The following is a 20,737-nucleotide window of genomic DNA, read 5'->3' as shown; positions in this document are numbered from 1 at the left end:
CCTCTTAAAAACACAAAGCATTCACCCAATCCAAATTCTGTCATTTACTTAGTTGAAATGTTGTTTGATTTTAATTATATTAGGTAAATTGACAATTCTAATACAGTGTCTCGAGAAGTGTATCAAAAAGACACCAAATACAGGTTACCTCACCTCCCCAAGAACGTTGTGGAAAAGATTATCATCGTCAATTCAGACAGTGTTAAATTACAATATGAAGAACCATGCAAGCTTAAAACACAAGATCATTTAATTTTGCATACTGATTGCTAGCCAGCAAACACTGCAGATTGCTATCTACTGAAGATAGCACTTCATGAAGAGTGCATTTCACAGCATATATTCAATTTTTGATCTTTTAAAAATTCCAGAATTGTAATTCTGAAATTTGTTTATATCTTAAATTTAAGAACATATTATCCATTGGTTCTAGCAAAATTTAAACAAAAATTAATTAAGACCCACTTCCAGCTCAGAATGGTAAAATCATAGAAGAGCACAAACTGTTTGCTATCTACTGAAGATAGCAATCAATGACAAACTTTTATTTCATTTTTAAATCTATTTTTCCTAAATTCTAGCTTTAAAATGTTTGTTTGTTCTTGCAGAAAATATTCAAGCAGAATGAGCATCAAATATTAACCTCCCTGCTTAGAATGGCCAACAGGTAAGACATTGTGCATATTTGTTATCTACTGAAGATAGCACTCAAAAATAAATTGCTTACATTTCCCTCTTTTTAAATCTAATAGTACAATATGTCGAAACTTGCATTGGTTCTTACTTTAATTATAAGTCATGTTATTCATTTTCCTCACCCTTCCCCTATCAAGGGTCAAAATAATGTTTATTTATTTACTAGGAGGGATATTTCGAACAGATCACATGAAAAGTTGCCAAATCATGTACTGTTTTGCCATTGATATTTTGTGTAATTTGATAGTGAATCACCCAGTGAATTTTCAGCATAATTTCCCCTATACAATGTACATATTTTCCTCATCTGCTATATATACCCAATTACATGTACATGTATGTGTACAACTTCAAACGTTGGATTCCTGTTTTATTTCCTTCTTGCAAGCAAAAAAAAGTGACAAAACATCTTTGACAAGTAATCATCAATGATGCTTCAGTGGATGACGGCTGTCACAGACGCAGACACATTTTGTCATGCTTGCGCAAGGAACTTACTCTCACCATGACATCCTCCTCCTCTACAGCTGAGTTCAAGTAACTTCATTCAACAATCATAGCTCAAACTTTGACTTCAAGTTGTGGAGTATGAGTTTTTGTACCCAGCTCACTCAAATGGTGTTCTTTGAGTGTACAGACATATTGAGGTTAAAGAACTGTGTCTTGACAGATGAGCATGTTAGAGATCCAAAATGGCTTCAATTCCAGTGACACAGTTCAATAACCTCTATTCAACGAACATAGAACAAAAGTTGACCTCAAGCTATGGAGTATGAGTTTTTGTACCCAACACACTCAAAGGTCCTTGTATGAATGTACGAACATATATATATTGAGGTTAAAGAACTTTACCCTGACAGATGAGCATGTTTGAGTTTGAGATATCTGTCTCGGCTAACAATGGCTGCTTAAATTGGATTTTGAAATTGCAAATGAGTTGAGTGGAATTATCAAAAACATGTCATGATTTTTGTTAATAGCTTTTAAGTTCATGTAAATTTAAGGTGACATAATTGCTCAGCATCATAAGAGCCACTAACCCAAGATTTGACATTTTAAACATTAATTATACAAAGATAGCATTAGCAAGATGATAGTATGTTGGGTTTTGAAATTGCAAATAAGTAGAATTTTCAAAAACATGTCATGATTTTGTTAATAGCTTAAATAAGTTTATTGCTCAGCATCGTAAGAGCCACTAACCCAAGATTTGACATTTTAAACATTAATGCAACCATAGCCATATGAAAGGCAGTTATTGGAAAAATTTGAGATTTGACCTTCTTGCATAAATAAGATGGCAATATAATGAACTGTTACATAATATCACCTATACATGTACTATGTGATAAGTTGTGTCAAATATTTTAATTTTGCACACATTTTTAATCCAATATTTGTCTACATTGTGTACATTGTGCATACGATTCTGAATATTTAAAAATATTGTTTACATAAAACAATTACATTTATATGTATCTAAATTACAAATTTATTCTTAAACTAGTGTTCATGTATTGATGTTATAAAATTTGCAGAAATTTTACCATTATATATTTTCTACAAAAAGCAACATTTTGATTTTCACCCATTTTTAAATAAAACACCATGGACCATAATGACCTCATCCCAATTGCATTGTTCAATAACCTCAATTAAACAATTATAGATCAAAATTTGACCTCAAGTTGCAGAGTATGAGTTTTTACACCCAAATTTTCAAAGGTCATTCAATGAATGTACAAATGTATTGGGTTAAAGAACTGTGCCCCTGATAGATGAGCATGTTGTGTATCCTAGTGAAAGGTTGGTTCTAATTTTATCCAACTTCCGTAGATTGATTTTCATTTTGACAATTGTCGTACGTATGCATAATGAGTATTTCATCAGTCTGGGACCACCCCATCAGCATTGTTATATTTATTCATTGTTTAAGCACAGTGTATGGCGGGATATTCTAGCACTAGTTACATGTAGTATCAATGATTTTGCCTCTTCCCAATGCTTTTCACTAGGATCCACAACATGCTCATCTATCAGGACAAAGTTCTTTAACCCCAATACATTTGTACATTTATTGAATGACCTTTGAAAATTTGGGTACAAAAATTCATACTTGGCAACTTGAGGTCAAATTTTACACTATGATTGTTTAATTGAGGTTATTGAACTGTGTCATTTGGATGAGGCCATTGTGGTTCATAGTGTTTGTGGATATTTTATTCATGGCCTCAAAGGGATACTGTAACCCTATGGGTTCAATTCTGAGTGGCGAAGTTAAACGTCTGCAAAAATAATAAATTTGCAACAACAACAAAATCCCACTAAACAGTACTCTTAAAATGAGTTTCCGACTTTCCGTTCATTGCATTACACAGAGGAAATTGTATATATTTCATCATGCTCTTAATTTCATTTTGTAAAAGATATGATCCCATGAAAATTGGGCTATTCTATTTAAAATCCACACTCCCCCTATGGAAGATTTTGGAAATATCTTTCACAGGGGGAGTATGAATTTCAAATGGAATGAACACTTTAGGCAGCTGCATTTGAAACTCACCCGCCCTCTGTAGAAGATTCAGGTTGAATCTTTCTCAGAAGGTGTATAAAATTCTAATGGAGCTGCCAAATGTGTTCATTCCATTTGAAATTCATACTCCCCTGTGGAAGATATATCCAAAATCTTCCACAGGGGTAGTGTGGATTTAAATGGAATAGCCCAATGATGCAGTTGTCCCGGGAGTGATATGCGGTATATCGTAAGCTGACCAGACAGAGGATGACTCTACAAGATATAATCCCGGCAGATGCAAGCAAGTGTGGAATTCCGCATACATGTACAACTAATTTACAGATGTTGTACAAAACGTTGTTATAGCATACCATTAATATTTTGTTGTCAGTTATTATTCTTCACAATTGTCTATATTTGTTTACATGCACTGGCTATGTTACAAGGACTTGGAATTTTAAAATGTATGTACATGTGCACATCTCATCATTTCATTTTATAGATTACTATATATTAACTCTCTTCACGTGGGTGTCGACTGCAGACGACAAGTTTCAAAAACATTTTCAAAATTAAAAATTGTAAATTTTCATGACCATATTTGGAATCATCATGAAAAATGCATTAAAATGAGTACAAACAAGCCTAGTATTGATTCAGTAGTTCTTAAGATAGCTCTTGATATTTTGAGAAAATATTTCAAAACTTGAACTTTTTCCACTGAAGCGCACGGCTAGCACGCAGAGCATTAATCATAAACATTTTAAAAGTTAAGTTTGAGAAAAAATATATTTCATTTCAGCAGCCTGTCTTGTGGATCATATAGTCATTTAGTATCTTCCCAGACCAGCTGTCCGGTTTTATGATATATGGAGGGCGGAAAAAACCTTTGGGAATTTATACCCCTAACTCGGGGGTACTTAATTATTGCAGGCCTCTTAGTGATATTGGCATCATTTCACAGTGAGTATTTGGGGGCACCTAATTTTGAACATATCAAAGTATCATTATTTATTATTATTACCATTTCCGAGAGAACACAGCACCGTACAAACAGCAAAATATAATCACATAGAATACAGAAGAACAGTATAGAAAGGGTAAGGCCAAAAAAAAAAGTTGTTTGTTTGTCCTCCACCGCCCGCTCCTCAGTTTGAGGCCTGACCAAATTTTTTTTTCCAATTTTTTTTTTTTAATAAATAAAAAATTAATTTCTTTTTTTTTTTCAGATTTGGAATATCTCTGGACCTAGCTAGAGCTAAATGCTAGGATCTTTCAAGGCTGAAAATAAAAAGCCCCCCAAAAACAAAGTTATAATTTGTGTTCATGTCATTGTCTATTATTATTAACTAGAGTTAATACCCGTATGCGTAAATGATTATTAAGCTCGATATGTCCGTATGCATAACAGCAACATAGCCGGAGCCCACATTACCTTTGACCTCTGTTTGATGACCTTTGACCTTGGATGACATAAATTAATTAACTTTGATGACCATTTATTTATTCATTTATTTATTTATTTATTTATTTATTTATTTGGATGACCTTTGATCGCAGATGACATTACTTATTTACCGATAACTAATTAAATCAATTAATTTATATAGTTACTTGTGTCTTCATTTAATGGGTTAATATGAAACCCACAGTGGAAGACATTGGTTTTATAGCAAGAGTTGGTATATTGTGCAAGGCCTATACATGTATCAGCATGATCAGAGCATATATCATCAGAGCTATTTATAGATTAACAGAGAGGGCATTCAGGGTGCCATGCCATGGTTACTGTGGATTTTGGATAAAACAAAAAAGAAATCACATTTTCACCGATTTTGAGCCCAATTCTTTACCGATCTCAACCAAATCTGTCTTTTTGTGACCTCTGCATTCCCCTCACATCAAGGATTCCACCCACCGAGTTACAGCCCAATCAGACCAAGTTTAAAATTTGACCTTCGACCTCCGATTTCGACCGAAGGTAGCTTATGACACTCACCGTATTTTTCTCCATCCCCTGTGCGAATTTGGCGAGGCTCGGATCAAAACTGACGGAGCCTTTTGCATAAAATTTTGCATAAAATTAGCTTAGGACACTCCCCATATTTTCCTTGATCTCCCATATGAATTACAGCCCAATCGGACCAAGTTTAAAATTTGACCTTTGACCTTCGACCTACGATTTCGGCCGAAGGTAGCTTAGGACACGCCCGTATTTTCCTTGATCTCCGTATGAATTACAGCCCAATCGGACCAAGTTTAAAATTTGACCTTTGACCTTGGCCTCCGATTTCGACCGAAGGTAGCTTACGACACTCCCGTATTTTTCTGCATCCCCGTGTATGAATTTGGCGAGGCTGGGATCAAAACTGACGGAGCCTTTTACACACATACATACATACAACATTAGGCAAATTATAGTAAGATGACTTCAAAATACATTGGATTTATATCCATTGTGAAATCATTAAAAGACTATGACATGAACACAAACTATAACTTTGCGTATTAAAGAAACAAAATGTTGTTGTTTTTTAAGTCGCCATGAATGATTGTAGCTTTTAGTTCTAGCTAGGTCCAGGAATACGCCAAATCCGAAAAAAAAAATTAAAAAAAAAAAAAAAAATCCGTCCACCTGCACCTCCTCTTTCAAATCTGTGGAGGACAAACAAACAATTTTTTTTTGGCGTAAGAGATCTTTTGCGAGGAATTAACTGATGCATTGCAGTCTGCATTTCAAACATGGAAATCTGATTGTGGGCTGAAATCCATTTTAATAGCAGTGTCGTCACAAAGGCAATGTATTGTCTGTAATGTTAGTGAATACATGTAAATTTTGTACTATTTTTGATTTTATTATACTTCAGATACAAATGTCAAGTGGCTTTCTATCATTACAGTTCCCTATGGAAAATCTGTTTCATTAGAAACTCTCACAAACTGCTAACTCAAAAACATTTGACAATTTTTTAGATGCTTTAAAAAAATATATACAACATTTTGCCAGTCATATGATATAAAATTGGATCGATTGAGCCAATGTTTATTGGTCAAGCTATGAGTTTTAAAATTCATAGCGAGACTAATAAAAAATAATGGGTGTAAAGGCAAAGCATCCAATTTTATCATTATTATGTGTTGGATCCAATATTCACACACTTTGATTCATCAATACATAATAATGCTCCAAAACATTATGACATTGGACAACTCACATGATTGAAACCGGGCAGATGTCATCTAAAGTGAAATTGTCAATTTTTAAAAACCAAGTGAAAGAAAGTTCTGCTCTCACGCTTTAAAATGAATTCTCAACCATGACGTCAAATGTACAATTGAATACCTGAGTGGAAGAAGGGCCCAACTCCATCAAAACTGTTTTTGAGATAATAAGAAAAAACTTAATATTTGGAAAAGTTTTATAGCCAGAATGTTTTCATCTTCAGGGACCTTTAATACATGAACATACAATATTACATACATTCGAAATTATATATCATGTTTCCATGGCAATGGTACAGGTCTTAATATGTGACCGTACACCACGAATGAGCCGTAAATGTCCTCAATTGTATTCTGAGTTACAGTGTAAAATGGGCATGAAGGTCATATTCATAGGTATTTCAATTTGGTGTTACGTGTATCTCATTAAATGAGGTACATGTAGCACCAAATTGAGGTACCTATGAATACGACCTTCATGCCCATTTTACACTGTAACTCAGAATACAATTGAGGATATTTACGGCTCATTCGTGGTGTACGGTCACATATGACTGGAGTTGGGCCCTTCTTCCACTAATATACTGCAAATTCCAGTTCCGTAAGCAGAAATTTGGTAATTATCCATTAGTTGCAGAAGTAGAAGTATGTAATTTAGCAAGAATGTTTATTGTTATGAAAAGCAGATTTCATGGATGAACAAAATTCCTCTTTAACCCAATATTTGTGGAAGAAGGGCCCAACTCCATGGAGTTGGGCCTTTCTTCCATGAAAAGTTGAAAACCATGATTAAGTGTACGTGGAAGATTATTTAGAGAGTGGATTTTAGCTCATCTTTGACAAACAAGGAAGAACAGTCTGCCGGCAATAAAATGCTGGGTCTAACTCATTTTTGTAAAAAATTGGGGTTGGGCCCTTCTTCCACTCAGGTATTCAATTACATGACATTATATGACCCCCTTTATTGTAAAATTTCCTGAGTCTGACAGAAAGATCCACACTTTTTTGATAATTTTCCCCAGTCTTATGGAAATTAACCCTCTTTGGGGGGACTTCCCATCAAATGACCTCCTTTTTTGATGTCAAGCCTCTTCCCAAAAGATCATTAGTTTTGAACTTGAGTGTCCGTACCTGTACATTCCTATCACTTCCGAAGTTGAGTTACCCCATCCAGTCAGATTTCTGACAATTACCTTGCTTTTTATTCCTGATGGGTCACATTAATTGACATGCAATGTTGTCAAATCTAAGTTGAATGGCTGAGTAAGGTTACTAGATACACACATTATGAGGCATGCGTGCCTCCATAATATGATTAGAATTGAAAGCCTTTTTAACATTAAATACCCATGTAAAAATGCACATTTTTGTTCTCATGCTTACCAGGTACAAGGACACAGGCATCATCTAGTCTACAGATTTTGCCTTGCCTAATGATTGTACACTGTACAATGTACAGTATAGTTTGGCTAACATGCAGCACACTGTGTTTTGTGTCTTTACGTATAAAACATCGAGGGTTTTTCAACATGTGTTTATTTTGTTTAGCAGAAATGGTCCATAGTCGATACTTGAGCCAAATCACTAAACCAACTCAATATTATATATTTTCTCATTTGTGTGTAGGGGTGTGTGTGTGGGGGGGGGGGTTGTGTAGGTATTTGCTAGTAAATGTGGACATTAATATGAAACTTGACATTCCAACTGTGGACGTTACTGCAACAGGGGACTGTCCCCATTCAGCTGACATGTGCCATTGACTACAAACAGCCTAAAATGCATATGAGAGTGTGTCCTCTATTGCTGATATAACAGTCAGTCCTCCATGATCCAAAAAAATTGTGTATAATTTGTGTAAAATGGGTTATAACGTCCCCGGTTAGGCGCAGAATATAAAAATAAAAACATATCCGTGTTCATTAGTCCACATCGGTCCAACACAGAGTCCCCATTTGCCAGCGATGTAGAGTTTTGTGTGTATGTGCGGGGGTGGGGGGATGGATAGGTGTGCATGTCAATTTTGATAGAAATTAATTATTCTGCTTTTATCTGATAATTAATTGTTGTAAGGTAAAACAAAGTGATGTTATGAGCTGTTATGTCATTGTGTGGCTGTTATTGTAAAATGTCATGCACATGTACGCTATTAATCGGGTTGCAAAATTTTGGCTACATATTGATGCAATTTCCCTATAGATGTGGCTATATTTTGAAATCAAGCCTGGTTTAAAACAGTGAGCACTGCAAGTAACCTGAGCAACCACTATTGCTCGCTGTGACACATGCAACAGTAATTAGACAGCTAATAGTCCCATATGCACTTGTGCTACCATAGAGATAGGTTAGAATCATAGAGTCTGTACTGTACCAGATACAGACTGGTTAGTGCATGGCCTGGGTTTATGGTGAATATTCATAAAACTACAAATTTTGCGTTTGAAATGCATTGTAAATGAAGGGCTCATCAGACATGGTCGATTTAAAATAAAAGTTACATGTACCACTGCAGTTTTTCCTTGCATGGGCTGAATATCACAAAATTTTGTATGCACAGGCAGCATTTTACACAAGCAATGTTATTTTTGTTACATGCATCTGTGCATGTAAAACCCCTCTTAATCGAACCCTGTCATCAGACCGGTATGTATATTGATTGATTAATTATGTACATTGATTAACCCACAAACAAGAGCACCAATGGCGCTGTGGCTCTGTGCTTTTTTGAATGTGAAAGTAATTGCAGTCGAATGTGCAACAGGTGAAATCATATACATTGTATGTGCCAGATCACACGCAATCATACATCTTGCTGGTTGGTAGCTATATCTTATTTGCAGAGCATAATACATCCATCAATAAGTTTCATATCCACATGAGGTTTTAGTAATTTGACCACAGATGACCCTGAGTGACCTTGGATGACCCCAAAATGACATTCCAAAAATTTGGCTTGAAATGTTGACTGTACCCACCAAGTTTCATGCCCATGCGAGTTTTTAGTAACTTAACCTCAGATGACCCCTGGGTGACCTCGGATGACCCCGAAATGACCTTCCAAAAATTTGACTCTAAATGTTGACTGTACCCACAAAGTTTCATGCCCATACAACAGTTTTTAGTAATTTGACCTCAGATGACCCCTTGGTGACCTCAGATGACCCCAAAATAACCGTCTGAAAATTTGACTCTAAATGTTAAGTGTACCCACCACGTTTCATGCCCATACAAGTTTTTAGTAATTTGACCTCAGGTGACCCCTTGGTGACCTTGGATGACCCCGAAATGACCATCCGATAATTTGACTCTAAATGTTGACTGTACCCACCAAGTTTCATGCCCATACGACAGTTTTAGTAATTTGACCTCAGATGACCCCTTGGTGACCTTAGATGACCCCGAAATAACCTTCCGAAACTTTGACTCATAATGTTAAGTGTATCCATCAAGTTTCATGCTCATACGACAGTTTTAGTAATTTGACCTCGGATGACCCCTAAGTGACCTCGGATGACCCCAAAATGACCGTCAGAAAATTTGACTCTAAATGTTAACTGTACCCACCAAGTTTCATGCCCATACGACAGTTTTTAGTAATTTGACCTTAGATGACCCCTGGATGACCTCGAGTGACCTTCACCCACTAACCAATACAAACTTGTTCTGTCTGGGGTCAAGATGCACCCGCCCACCAAGTTTGAAGAATGTGCGACCCCTAGTCTCCGAGAAAAAAGGTTTTTGCATATTATGCATAAATTATGCAAATTAGGTAGGTAATTACCATATTTTGCGCTGAAAATCGAATCAGGTCGAGATCCTCTGGTCATGCTACCCCCACCACGTTTCATCATCATAGGGCTTAGCATTCTTACGGATCCCCAGAAACAGCTTCACAAGGCGGATTTCTTCAGATTTCCAACCATTTTGTAGAAGCGTGCCCGCATAAATTATGCAACTTAACAACTAAATGCGCATACTTTTCGCCAAAAACTAATCAGGTGATCAGCAGGTGTGTATCATTCCTGTCACAAGGTTTCGTTACCATGCACCGCTATCAATTTGCGCTGATATTCGCATAAATTATGCAAATTAGCTATGTTAATTTGCATATTTTCACCGAAAACATACAATTACGGAGCAAACTTGGATACCCTTCCTCCCACCAAGTAGTGTCCCCGTAGGTCTTACGGTTCCCCAGATACAGCTCCGGACAAACATTCGGACATCCCACCCCAACACACAGACGGAAATAGTGATTACTAAGTACCATCCTGAACAAAGTTCAGAAATGAAATTTTATCAATTTGCGCTGATTTTTGCATAAATTATGCAAATTAGCTATGTTAATTTGCATTATTTTTCACCGAAAACATACAATTACGGAGCAAACTTAGATACCCTTCCTCCCACCAAGTAGCGCCCACATTATCTGCGTAGGTCTTACAGTTTCCCAGATACAGCTCCAGACGGACACACGGACATCCACACCCCGGACAGACAGAAATACTGAGGCGAGACAAAAATGAAATTTTATAACAAATTTTTGTGACTTGAGATCATTTGCATTTTTTGTAAACACCAAAACTGTTCTGTCCTGACATGTCTGTTGTGTCATGTGTGTTGAACCGGTCCAACCGAACAATCGTAAGTTCTGTTCGGATCTGGATCTGCCTGGTCTGGATGCTGTACTCCGATTAAGCAGGACTAGCCTACATCACATCAGTGTTTATTTCTGATAGATTTCACTTCATGATTTTTTCTTCAATTTCATCACTTACGAAAGTACAAAAGTAGACAATCTAGTAGTCAGTATAACCTCGGAGCAGTTCGTGTGTGAGACCTACATTACATGGAATAGTAGTACATGGCTTCCGAATTTGGAACTTCACATGTTCAACTTGTCATGCCGGTCGAGTCCCGCGTTTACAACTAAAATCAAACCACTTCTATATTAAGTCCATCGCTGAATTTTACAAATAACTTAAATAAACATCTTTATATTTAATAAAAAAAATATTATGGTATGCTCGTAAATGCTTGGAATGACATTTACCAGAAGCTCATGAGCTCAGAATGGTAAACAAACTAGCGTATTTTCACCTCGATTATGCACCGTAGCTCTCTGTGGTTGAGTTTGCAAGGTCAGTGGGTCAGTGAACTTAGTCTCCTATGCAGCCAGTTTGGTTACGCTCCCTCCACAAAAATGTTTGTGTGGAAGGGGCTGCTGTGGAGACTACTGCAAGAATCGATCAATCACACAAAACTGTTTGCTGATTGGTTCAGAAATGGTGATGTCATCAATCAAGAAAAACTAATCGATTTATTGGTTCAAAATAGCCTCATAGAAAAGTACGAAGTTTGTTGAGCATCGCAGCTTATCGGTAAAAACGTGACCTTTAAAAAAAAAAATCGGCACAGTGCTTTCGTACTGCACTTGGGCGCAAGCCAAATAGTCCCCAGAAAAGTCATTTGTTCAGATTTATTCGGGATTTATTCAAGATTCAGACATGTTCTTGACTATTTTTGACATTCCTTACCTATCTCTTTATTTAAATTATAAAGAAATAGTGAAGAAAAGTTAAGAAGTAGTCAAATAATTTCTGATCTGAACTAAATCTTAAGAAATGTACCTCCATTGGTTTCGCGTCTGTATTACGCATCTTAAATTATACAGACCAGAATAATCTCTAGCACACACAGGGAACCAAGATATAACTCGATTATCGTGACTATTTTGGTCTTTTTACCCAAAAATAATACTTTTTATCGCCTGAATTTCAATAAAATCTGGAGTGCAATCGATTCGAAAATAACTTAGCCAAACTTAGAAACGAAACTTAAGTCTTCATATCAGTCATTAAATGATCCTTAGCATAAAAACCAACAGCGTATTGTGGCCTGAAAATGAATGCTAGTTAGTTGCATGACAAAGGCACTGATAAGCTCCGCTCAGAGCCAAAAATGGCCAACATTGACATCCTACTGACAAACTCTATTGGCACTCTGGTAATTGCAGTATAAAAAAAAAAAAATTTTAAATTCAGTGAATTACCATATTTCCTTGAATAGTCACCCCGGGGCATTGCATTTTCCAAAAGGGGGGCATTTATTAGAGGTCATTTTTAGAATGATAATTTCAGTAAAAATCATTAGGCAAGCTTAAAATGGTGACTTCCGGGTTAACGATTTTCGCTAATTACCGACGCCATTAGTGACCATGTGGGCACCTTGGTAAGCGTAACTACACAAGATACCATGGAAATATCAGCATTTTTGAAACATCTTGGTTGAAAAAAGTGGTGGGGCGTTTAATTGAAGAGGGCGACTATTCAAGGAAATACGGTATTATAAAGAAACAAATGAAAGGCCCAATATGTTTTCTCACCCTTTCATCATCATGCAGCATATCTGTATACGCCGACCTCGCAATCTCCTGATGATAATCATACGCTTCATCTTCTACCACCCATTCTGACGCCCCAGTGGCCGGATTCACGCGTGATCGTAGCGGTGCGGACATGTCGGACATGGTGGCGCTGTCGTGATGGCAGGTGGTCGTGGAGAGGCGGTTTGCGATGTGGGTGAGCAGTGGATGGAATCGGTGCGACGAGATGGCACAGTGGGAACAGTATTTCAGAAAGTGGTGGAGCGGTTTGGATGGAGTCGGCAGCATCTAAATCCAGTCTAGGCAGCAGCTGCTTTCTGCAGGAAGAAGAGAAAAATAGAGAATGAAATATTTAAGTGGTGAGGTCAAATTTATCTTTCATATATCTCAATGACTCCCAACTGAATGAGTTAGGCATTAAGAATTAAACAAAAATTTACCGACCTAATTTTTTTCATTGTACTTTTCATTGTGGGCTTATTCTTTCGCAAAAAGTAAGACTTAATTGTACTACAATATCTTACCTGTTTTACCATGAACTCTATGGGGGATTTTTATATCATAATTACAAAAGCCTGATTTTTTTTTGGCATATTTGTAATGTTTCCATATTTTTGTACATTTTCACCTAATTGGAATCAGCCAAATTATTTGTGTTTACAGGAAAACAGTAATTTTGTATTAAAACAAAATATTATAATTGCAAACTCCCATATTCAATCTACACTCTGAAAATCTATCCTAAATTTGACAAGTTCATTTGTTTGCCAATTTGCTAAAAGTAGATCAAATTCCTACAAAAGTGACACAAATTAACATCTTTTCTATCAATGAAAATTCTACAAATTTCACAATGATTTTGGGATATGGATGGAGTTAGCATCAAGTGATGACAGCTATATGACAAAAAAAAAAGAATATGCTATTTCAGACAAGTGGTATCACTAACAGCATCAGCTTTTAGCATCCCTAGAGGATGATTATTATTATGGTATCTTTAAATGGTGTGTAGATGGAGTCAATATCATAATCAGGGAAGTAGCTAGCTAGCTAGCCAGCCTCATTATACATGTATGGCAAAAAAGTGCTTGTTTGCCCTTCACCCTACCGACCCTCCATAATTAAATACAAAGCTAACGCTAAATAGGGTGCCTCAGCCTAATGTTTTTTGGCCTAAGAGTGGGTGAGATCAAGTAAATTTCCTCAAAGTAGTTTCTTTTCATCCTCCCCTTCTCTTCTTCCTAGCTTCATATTCCTCTTTTCTTCCTCTTCTCTTCCAGACCTTGAAATTCATATTTTCAAGGGTATCCATTTCAACATGTTCAGTTAGCAAATTAAAGGGTGTGCTGACCAATTTGTAATGAAGAATGTTTTGACATTGAGGGACACTAAAGCCAAGTCTAAGACCTGATTGTTACAGGATCAACTTTTGCCAAATTTCTTTTGTTTAAATTTTTTGCTGTTTGATTATTGTGTTCTATCCTTCATTTTGTAGCCACTAAGTTTTTATCCATTCCTTTGATTATTTGAATGTAGTTTGTTGTTTTTTGAAATCCTGATTTAAATTATTATGCTGGCATGATGTTTTATCATTAAATTCTCATAGTGCAATAAGAAATAATAATAATATGAATTTTGTCAATGTATTTGAAAATGTAGTCTAATTAATGCAATATAGTGTGTGCTATGTATTATTTTTTACCTATCTTTTAATATTATTGTTGTACCCAAATAATTTTGGTAATTCATGTAATTTAAGTTAATATAGTAAATTATTCTAAGTGTTTTGTAATTATTTATTTGTATTTTTGTATGTAATAACTGGGCAATATATGGAAGAACAGGGAATACTTAAATTTTCCCTGAATATGGACCCAGTATAAAGAAGAAATAAACAAACAAACAAACCTACAGACCTGTTCTCTTCCCCCCCCCTTCCTCAATTCTTGTCACCCTTTTTATCTTCTCTTTCCCCTTTCTTTCCTTCTTCCATTTTTTTCCTTCTTTCTTCACTCATTATTTTGCCCCAGGGTGGGCAGGTCACAGGAAAGCCCAGGCTACGCCACTGCCTACAATCTAAAAAACACAGGTCACTTTTGAGGGTTTTTTCATGTAAAACTACAATTGATTACATGTACTTTAACAATTACCCATCCCCACTCTGCAATGAGTAAGACAGATATGATGTTTTATTGTGAGCAAATCATAGGATTTGCTTCACTATATCTAGACTTCTCCGTAGTCCACTTGCCCATTTTGCATACTCTGGCTATTACATTTAAGCATAAAACTCTGATTTATATTGATTTGTGTGCAACTGATAAATTTTCACATCTGTATCTGATCTTTTCAGTCACCGCACTCCCTCTGTTTGTTAGCTTCCCAAGTGGACTACTGACTTTGCCTTGCGGTTAAGATTTTTAACACAGGACTCTATGGAGAGTTAGGCCAATTTCTGGCATAACTAAAATTGGCCATGATGTAATGCATCTTTAAATGGATCTGCCTTGTGATTGGTCGCCCATATCTCGCTATGGTTTAAATCTTCCGGGCCCGCGCCATTACCATTAACTACACCGTACACAACTATCTGTGGTATTTTGGCGCTTTTGTGTTGACGCCGAAAGTTAATCTCTCATCAAACATCTAGCTGCGTCTTGTACTCTACCATGCTTAGTACTTGTGGTTAATGGACTGATAAACAAGTATACGTGACAGTGTGTTTTTAGAGAGCAAAGTCCCGGGGTAAAGTTCTGCTTAAAATTCAAAGTCCATAGTCGGATTTTCGGGGTTTGCTATCAATAAACTGGTAAATTCCAAAATCAGAATTGTTCAGTATTAAAGTGAGCCATTATAATTATGCAAGATAACGTTGCATTCAATTACTTGTATTGTCACTAATCATCTGATATTTTTAACTCTTTATGACCATTTTACTATTGAATACTTTAATTCTAATAAACATCAGTATGATTTTGAGTTCAACGAAATGGGTTCATCATGACTAATAATAGCATATTTTTAATAAAATTCGACTAAGGCATAGTCTACACTATACATGTATCTGAAGGAGTCATTAGAGGGAGTCAAATTCAGAAACCATGTCTTTAAGCGTTATAACACACAGTGATGGCCAGTAAGTGCTTTAAATCTGCCAACAGGCATTATTGGCACCAGAAAACTTCATGCCAATGCAATAATTGCTTGTCCCCCTCCTCCAAGTGCTAAAACTTACTTGCCCCCTCTCAATGTGTCAAAACATTCTTGCACCCCTCCCCCTCCAGCAAAAGTCAAATTTTGGGAAACCACCTTTCAAAAAATCCAAATGGTTTTTTTTTTTTTTTAAATGGTATAAATATGATGGGAACATAGCGGGTAGCATTTGCATGGTCCACACTGTTTGTCTGTATCATTTTAGATATAATAATATTGAAAAGGTGCAAAATAAATATGTGCCAAAAACTACTTGCTCACTCTCCTTTCAACCTGCCAATAAAATTCTTAGCCCCCCCACCCTTTTTCCTTGGCTTGCCAAACATTTCATACTCCCCAATTTTTCCCACACCTCATAATTATTGCCCAGCCGGCCAGCCCTGATCCATGACATCAAAAAGGGCAGTTACCATCTAAAATGCTTTGCCCCCCTCCTCCCTGTCCTTGGTTTCATGCACCCCAATTTTTCCCACACCCAGGGCTCATAATTATTGCACAGTCCCTGATCCAATATATCAAAAAAAGGGCATACTATCTAAATTAGATTTCTACATATGAAGCCACATGAAAGAGAGCTGTTTTTGCTTGAAAATGATACCCACCCATTGATGTCTGTTGTTGAAATTTGATTTTACAACATAAATCTATTACAAATTCATTTTTTATAACCATTTTCATCATTACACTTAAATGTGAATTTAGGACAACTGCTGTGTTTCTATGTGATGGGTCACATAGGTGATGTGTGCTGATCCAACTGGGCTAAAAGAGTAATTGCAATTTTTAGATGTGTGGTTTTCTTTTATCACATTATCAAATTGACCTATAAATGTATGGAACAACTGGTATAAAATGCCTTTAGCACAGAACATCTCTGTATAAATCTTCGCGGTACCATCACTTATGACCAAATCTGCAATAAAGGTTATGCACACTGCTTCCATTATGGATGTGTACATGTGGCGTAGCATGGGTCATCACATTGGAGCACCGACCAATGGCGACCATGATTGGGGGGCACCGGGTCTGATTGGGGATTTTTTAAATTTTCAGATCGATTTGGGGGCACATGCCCCCCCTGTGCCCCTATGACGTTACACCACCATAGGCCTTCAATGTTTTTGAAGGCCTATGATGCCACTGTGTAGTCCTAGGTTTCTGGTGGGGGCAGGAGGAAATAGCCCTCCCCTACTCCTAAAGAAGGAGAGCAAAAAAAATCAGAAAGAGAAAGAAGAGGAGAGGATGTTAAATTGTGATGATTTTATGGGACAGCAACAACCCCTGACCCCACCAAGGGGCTCTACCCCCTGCACCCATGTCAGGGGACCAGCACCCTAAAACCCCCATTTTTACTTTTGCCCCCTGATATTCAATCCTGGCGCCGCCTCTGTTCCTGAACATTTTCAGAAATTTGCAACTGGAAATAATACCGAAACTGTCGCACATCTCCATTACCCTCCTTTCCATTCAGAGCCCCCCTTCCTCGATTAAATGACATAGCTGGCTTAAAAAATATATCAAGAGTAAGAGTTATTATAGAGATTATGTAACAACAGTCACTTATCTACAACTATGCATTTTCAAAAGTGGAAGGTAATTTTAATATTTCAATCAACTTTTTGCACAAAAGAGACAAACTTGTTACAAAAATGGCATCGTTCAAAACCTGGGGGGGATTCCATATACTGACATACATCATGTGCCCATGAAATGATCCCCTTATTTTTGGCAAATCCTACACCCAATGACCCTGTTTTTTTCAGTAACCTACAATGCCTGAGCCCCTTTCTTGAACAATTAGTCCTCAATTTGAAATTTCGGCACGCTTCGCACGCATTTTGAGCAACATAAATGAGTTTTGTCTATTTTGTACTGTAAAATTGGGTAAAAAGCTATTTTTGATTGTCAATGATGTGAAATTTTGGGTGCTCCCATACAAAATCACCCCATTTTTGACATTGCCAACACCGAATGACCCCCTTTTTTCTGATAATTTCTACCCCGATAGACCCCTAGTTTTGTACGCTGGTGGGCACAGGTACGTCACTTTCATATTCGAGTACCCCCCCCCCCATCAAACCTCACACAAAACAGAATCTTTAAACCTAAACTTTCTACTTTTTTGTCTGTTTTAGGTTTACAACCCAAATTGGGTGACACAAACATATCATGACAAACCATGACACAGACATCATAGGAAGACAAAGTTGGATGAGGTGAATTTGAGCTTTACCACAACATACACCAGCCCGCCATAGTTTGGACATAGTTTGGACGCCTGGACAGCCTCTGGTTTCACTCAGAAACCGATCCCTATCCTTACCAATGGCAGCTTGAACACACATGATGTTATTATCTAGACTGTGTTGGTGTAAATCATCACAACATAATTGTCACAATGGTTGACATAACCCAGTTTGACAGAAACTCTATCTTGACTGGCAACTTGGCAAGACAAAATCTTTGCAGTGTGAATGCCCTCTCAGCTCTCACCCAAGATATTTGCATCATGTTATAAGAATATTTTAGAACTACATGTAAGTTCCTAAAACATTTTCCACCCTTAACCCAAAGTTTGGGAACCACTGCCCTATGCAGGCTCATAGTGAGGGGTAGTCTGTGCTACAGACCGTGTACCTACCCATATTTGGAGATAAACTACTGGGAACCACACACTCTTGGAAACCATGATATTGGGTCGCTATTCGTGGGGCATCGCGGTTTGTGACCAAAAAAAGTCCCCTTTTTTACCCCAGAAGTCCCATTTTCAAGCATATCAAATGAAAAAATAGAGTTTTTTATGCCTCTTTAGTCAAATAAGGTCAAAATTTTGAAAATAGATCCACTTTTCAAAATCTGCCATCCCCCAGTCCATGTTTTCAAAATCAGCCCCTCCCCAAATAAATCCCGGTTACGAGCCTGGACCAAACCCTTTGAAATCCTGCAAAGAAGTCCACCCACTATGCAAATTTGCCAATGATATGTATGTAAATGCAAGTCTACCAAAAGACTTTACTTTGAACTTCATTTTGAACATTTTTCCCAACTTCTCAAGCCAGCACATCCCCTTCGGACACCCTGCTTTGTACTAAATCTACCCCCCAAAAAACCTACCTTACCTACATGTAGCTACAATGCGACAGAAGGTTCATCATGTAGTCATTACAAGACCACTATACTGACTAACATATTACTCTTGATTCAGAAGACAAAATCTTAGTCACCACCCCACTGAGTCCATTTCATAAACTAGTTTCCAAACTTGACTCATATGCTACAAAATCGTCTCAGTGTGAATGCACTGATGTTATTACAAAGTCATTGTAAGGGGCCGTCCATAATTTTCGCCATTTTCACTTACATTACAAAGCGTCACGTAAGAGGGAGGAGGGGTAAAAATCCTGGGCATGTGTACGTAAGAAAAATGGCGATTTGTTTCAGCAATAAAAAAAATGAAAGTGAAAAATAATGGTATGTTCCAATATTTTATTCATACATGTAAGTTATAACCAATTGACCTAAAATTGTTCAATTCGTTTTAACAATTTCTTGAACATGCCATCCAAACAATGGTTTTCTCTTTAATTTATGAGTCTAATATGCACAGTGATCCTATTTTACATTTTGTTTAATTTATTTCATTCCAAAATACTTGAAAAAAGTATTTTCTATCTGCGCTAGGATCAATGTGTACGACAAAAGACATGAAACCATAGTTTAATTGCAAGAACATACACCAAACATCATGCCAAAGGGATGTTCCACTGGTCCACCTATATATGATGTGATCCCAGGTGTTATAAGTGGAAAAGAGAGGGGGAGTACAGGTGTTCAGTAGATTTTGGAGTGCATTAGTCATTTAGTTTAGATTCAGTCTGCAATTTAAGATATATTTTAATTCATTGATGGCTTTCGTTTTCATTAAAAATATGGTTTTAAAAGGAAGTTTTTTTAGCATTCCTCGACTTGTCTGTAAAAACATCAATCCAGAACCAGCTGTCCTCCTTGAACACTATTATAACCCTAACCCTAAACCTAATCGAACCTTTAACCTAAACAGTACTAGGCCTACTCGTGGAAATCCTTCACCATTTTATTTGTACGTAACTCGAGGGGGAGGGGGTAAAAAGTTACGTACGCTTTGTACGTAAGTGAGAATGGCGAAAATTATGGACGGCCCCTAAGTCATCAGTACTACATAATCATTAAATTAGTCAACTTAAACCAGTTAGCACTACCACTACCCAATCTTGACCAACAATCTATCGGTTTAATCTCTAATCATTTCAAACAGGTCCTCACTGATTGCATGTAGCCCCTACTTAGTTGTACTCTTTCCTTACTATTTTCTGTAATTTGCTTCCCATATAGCTAAACTAGAGCCTGAATATGCTATCCAAATCTGCAACACATTCTGTACCCAGTCTACCACCACTCCACAGTAGGGAACCCTCCCCAACCAGTTACTACAATGTATGCTATTAGTCATGTTTTATGAAATCTGAAAACCTAAAAACCAAGTTTAAAAAAAATATTAATACTTGAGAAAGTGTTATGAGAGTCACAGAAAAAATAATGGTTCCTGGCTTTGGGCCTGAACCTAGGGATGCACCATTAAACTTCCAGGGGGGGCTGGAAATTGAGGTTGGGTGCATTTTAATTTTGCAGCTAAAGGCAGTAAATTTTATTTTTACACTACATTTTGTAGG

The 20,737-nt window shown here is 36.9% G+C and overlaps 1 protein-coding gene across 2 annotated transcripts in view; it reads right to left on the bottom strand.

Annotated features, from left to right (window-relative positions):
• LOC140136151 (protein arginine N-methyltransferase 7-like) overlaps positions 1-20,737 on the bottom strand; it is a 73,876-nt gene that overhangs the window by 37,946 nt on the left and 15,193 nt on the right. For both annotated transcript variants that reach the window (XM_072157855.1, XM_072157856.1), the window contains exon 2: positions 12,816-13,132. In XM_072157855.1, the coding sequence (XP_072013956.1) occupies positions 12,816-13,103 (288 nt within the window). In that variant the 5' untranslated portion in view covers positions 13,104-13,132. The remainder of the gene's footprint in view (positions 1-12,815; positions 13,133-20,737) is intronic.

This window comes from Amphiura filiformis, chromosome 16 (genome assembly GCF_039555335.1).
Source record: "Amphiura filiformis chromosome 16, Afil_fr2py, whole genome shotgun sequence".
Classification (NCBI taxonomy): domain Eukaryota; kingdom Metazoa; phylum Echinodermata; class Ophiuroidea; order Amphilepidida; family Amphiuridae; genus Amphiura; species Amphiura filiformis.
This window is presented reverse-complemented; position numbering and strand designations above follow the sequence as displayed.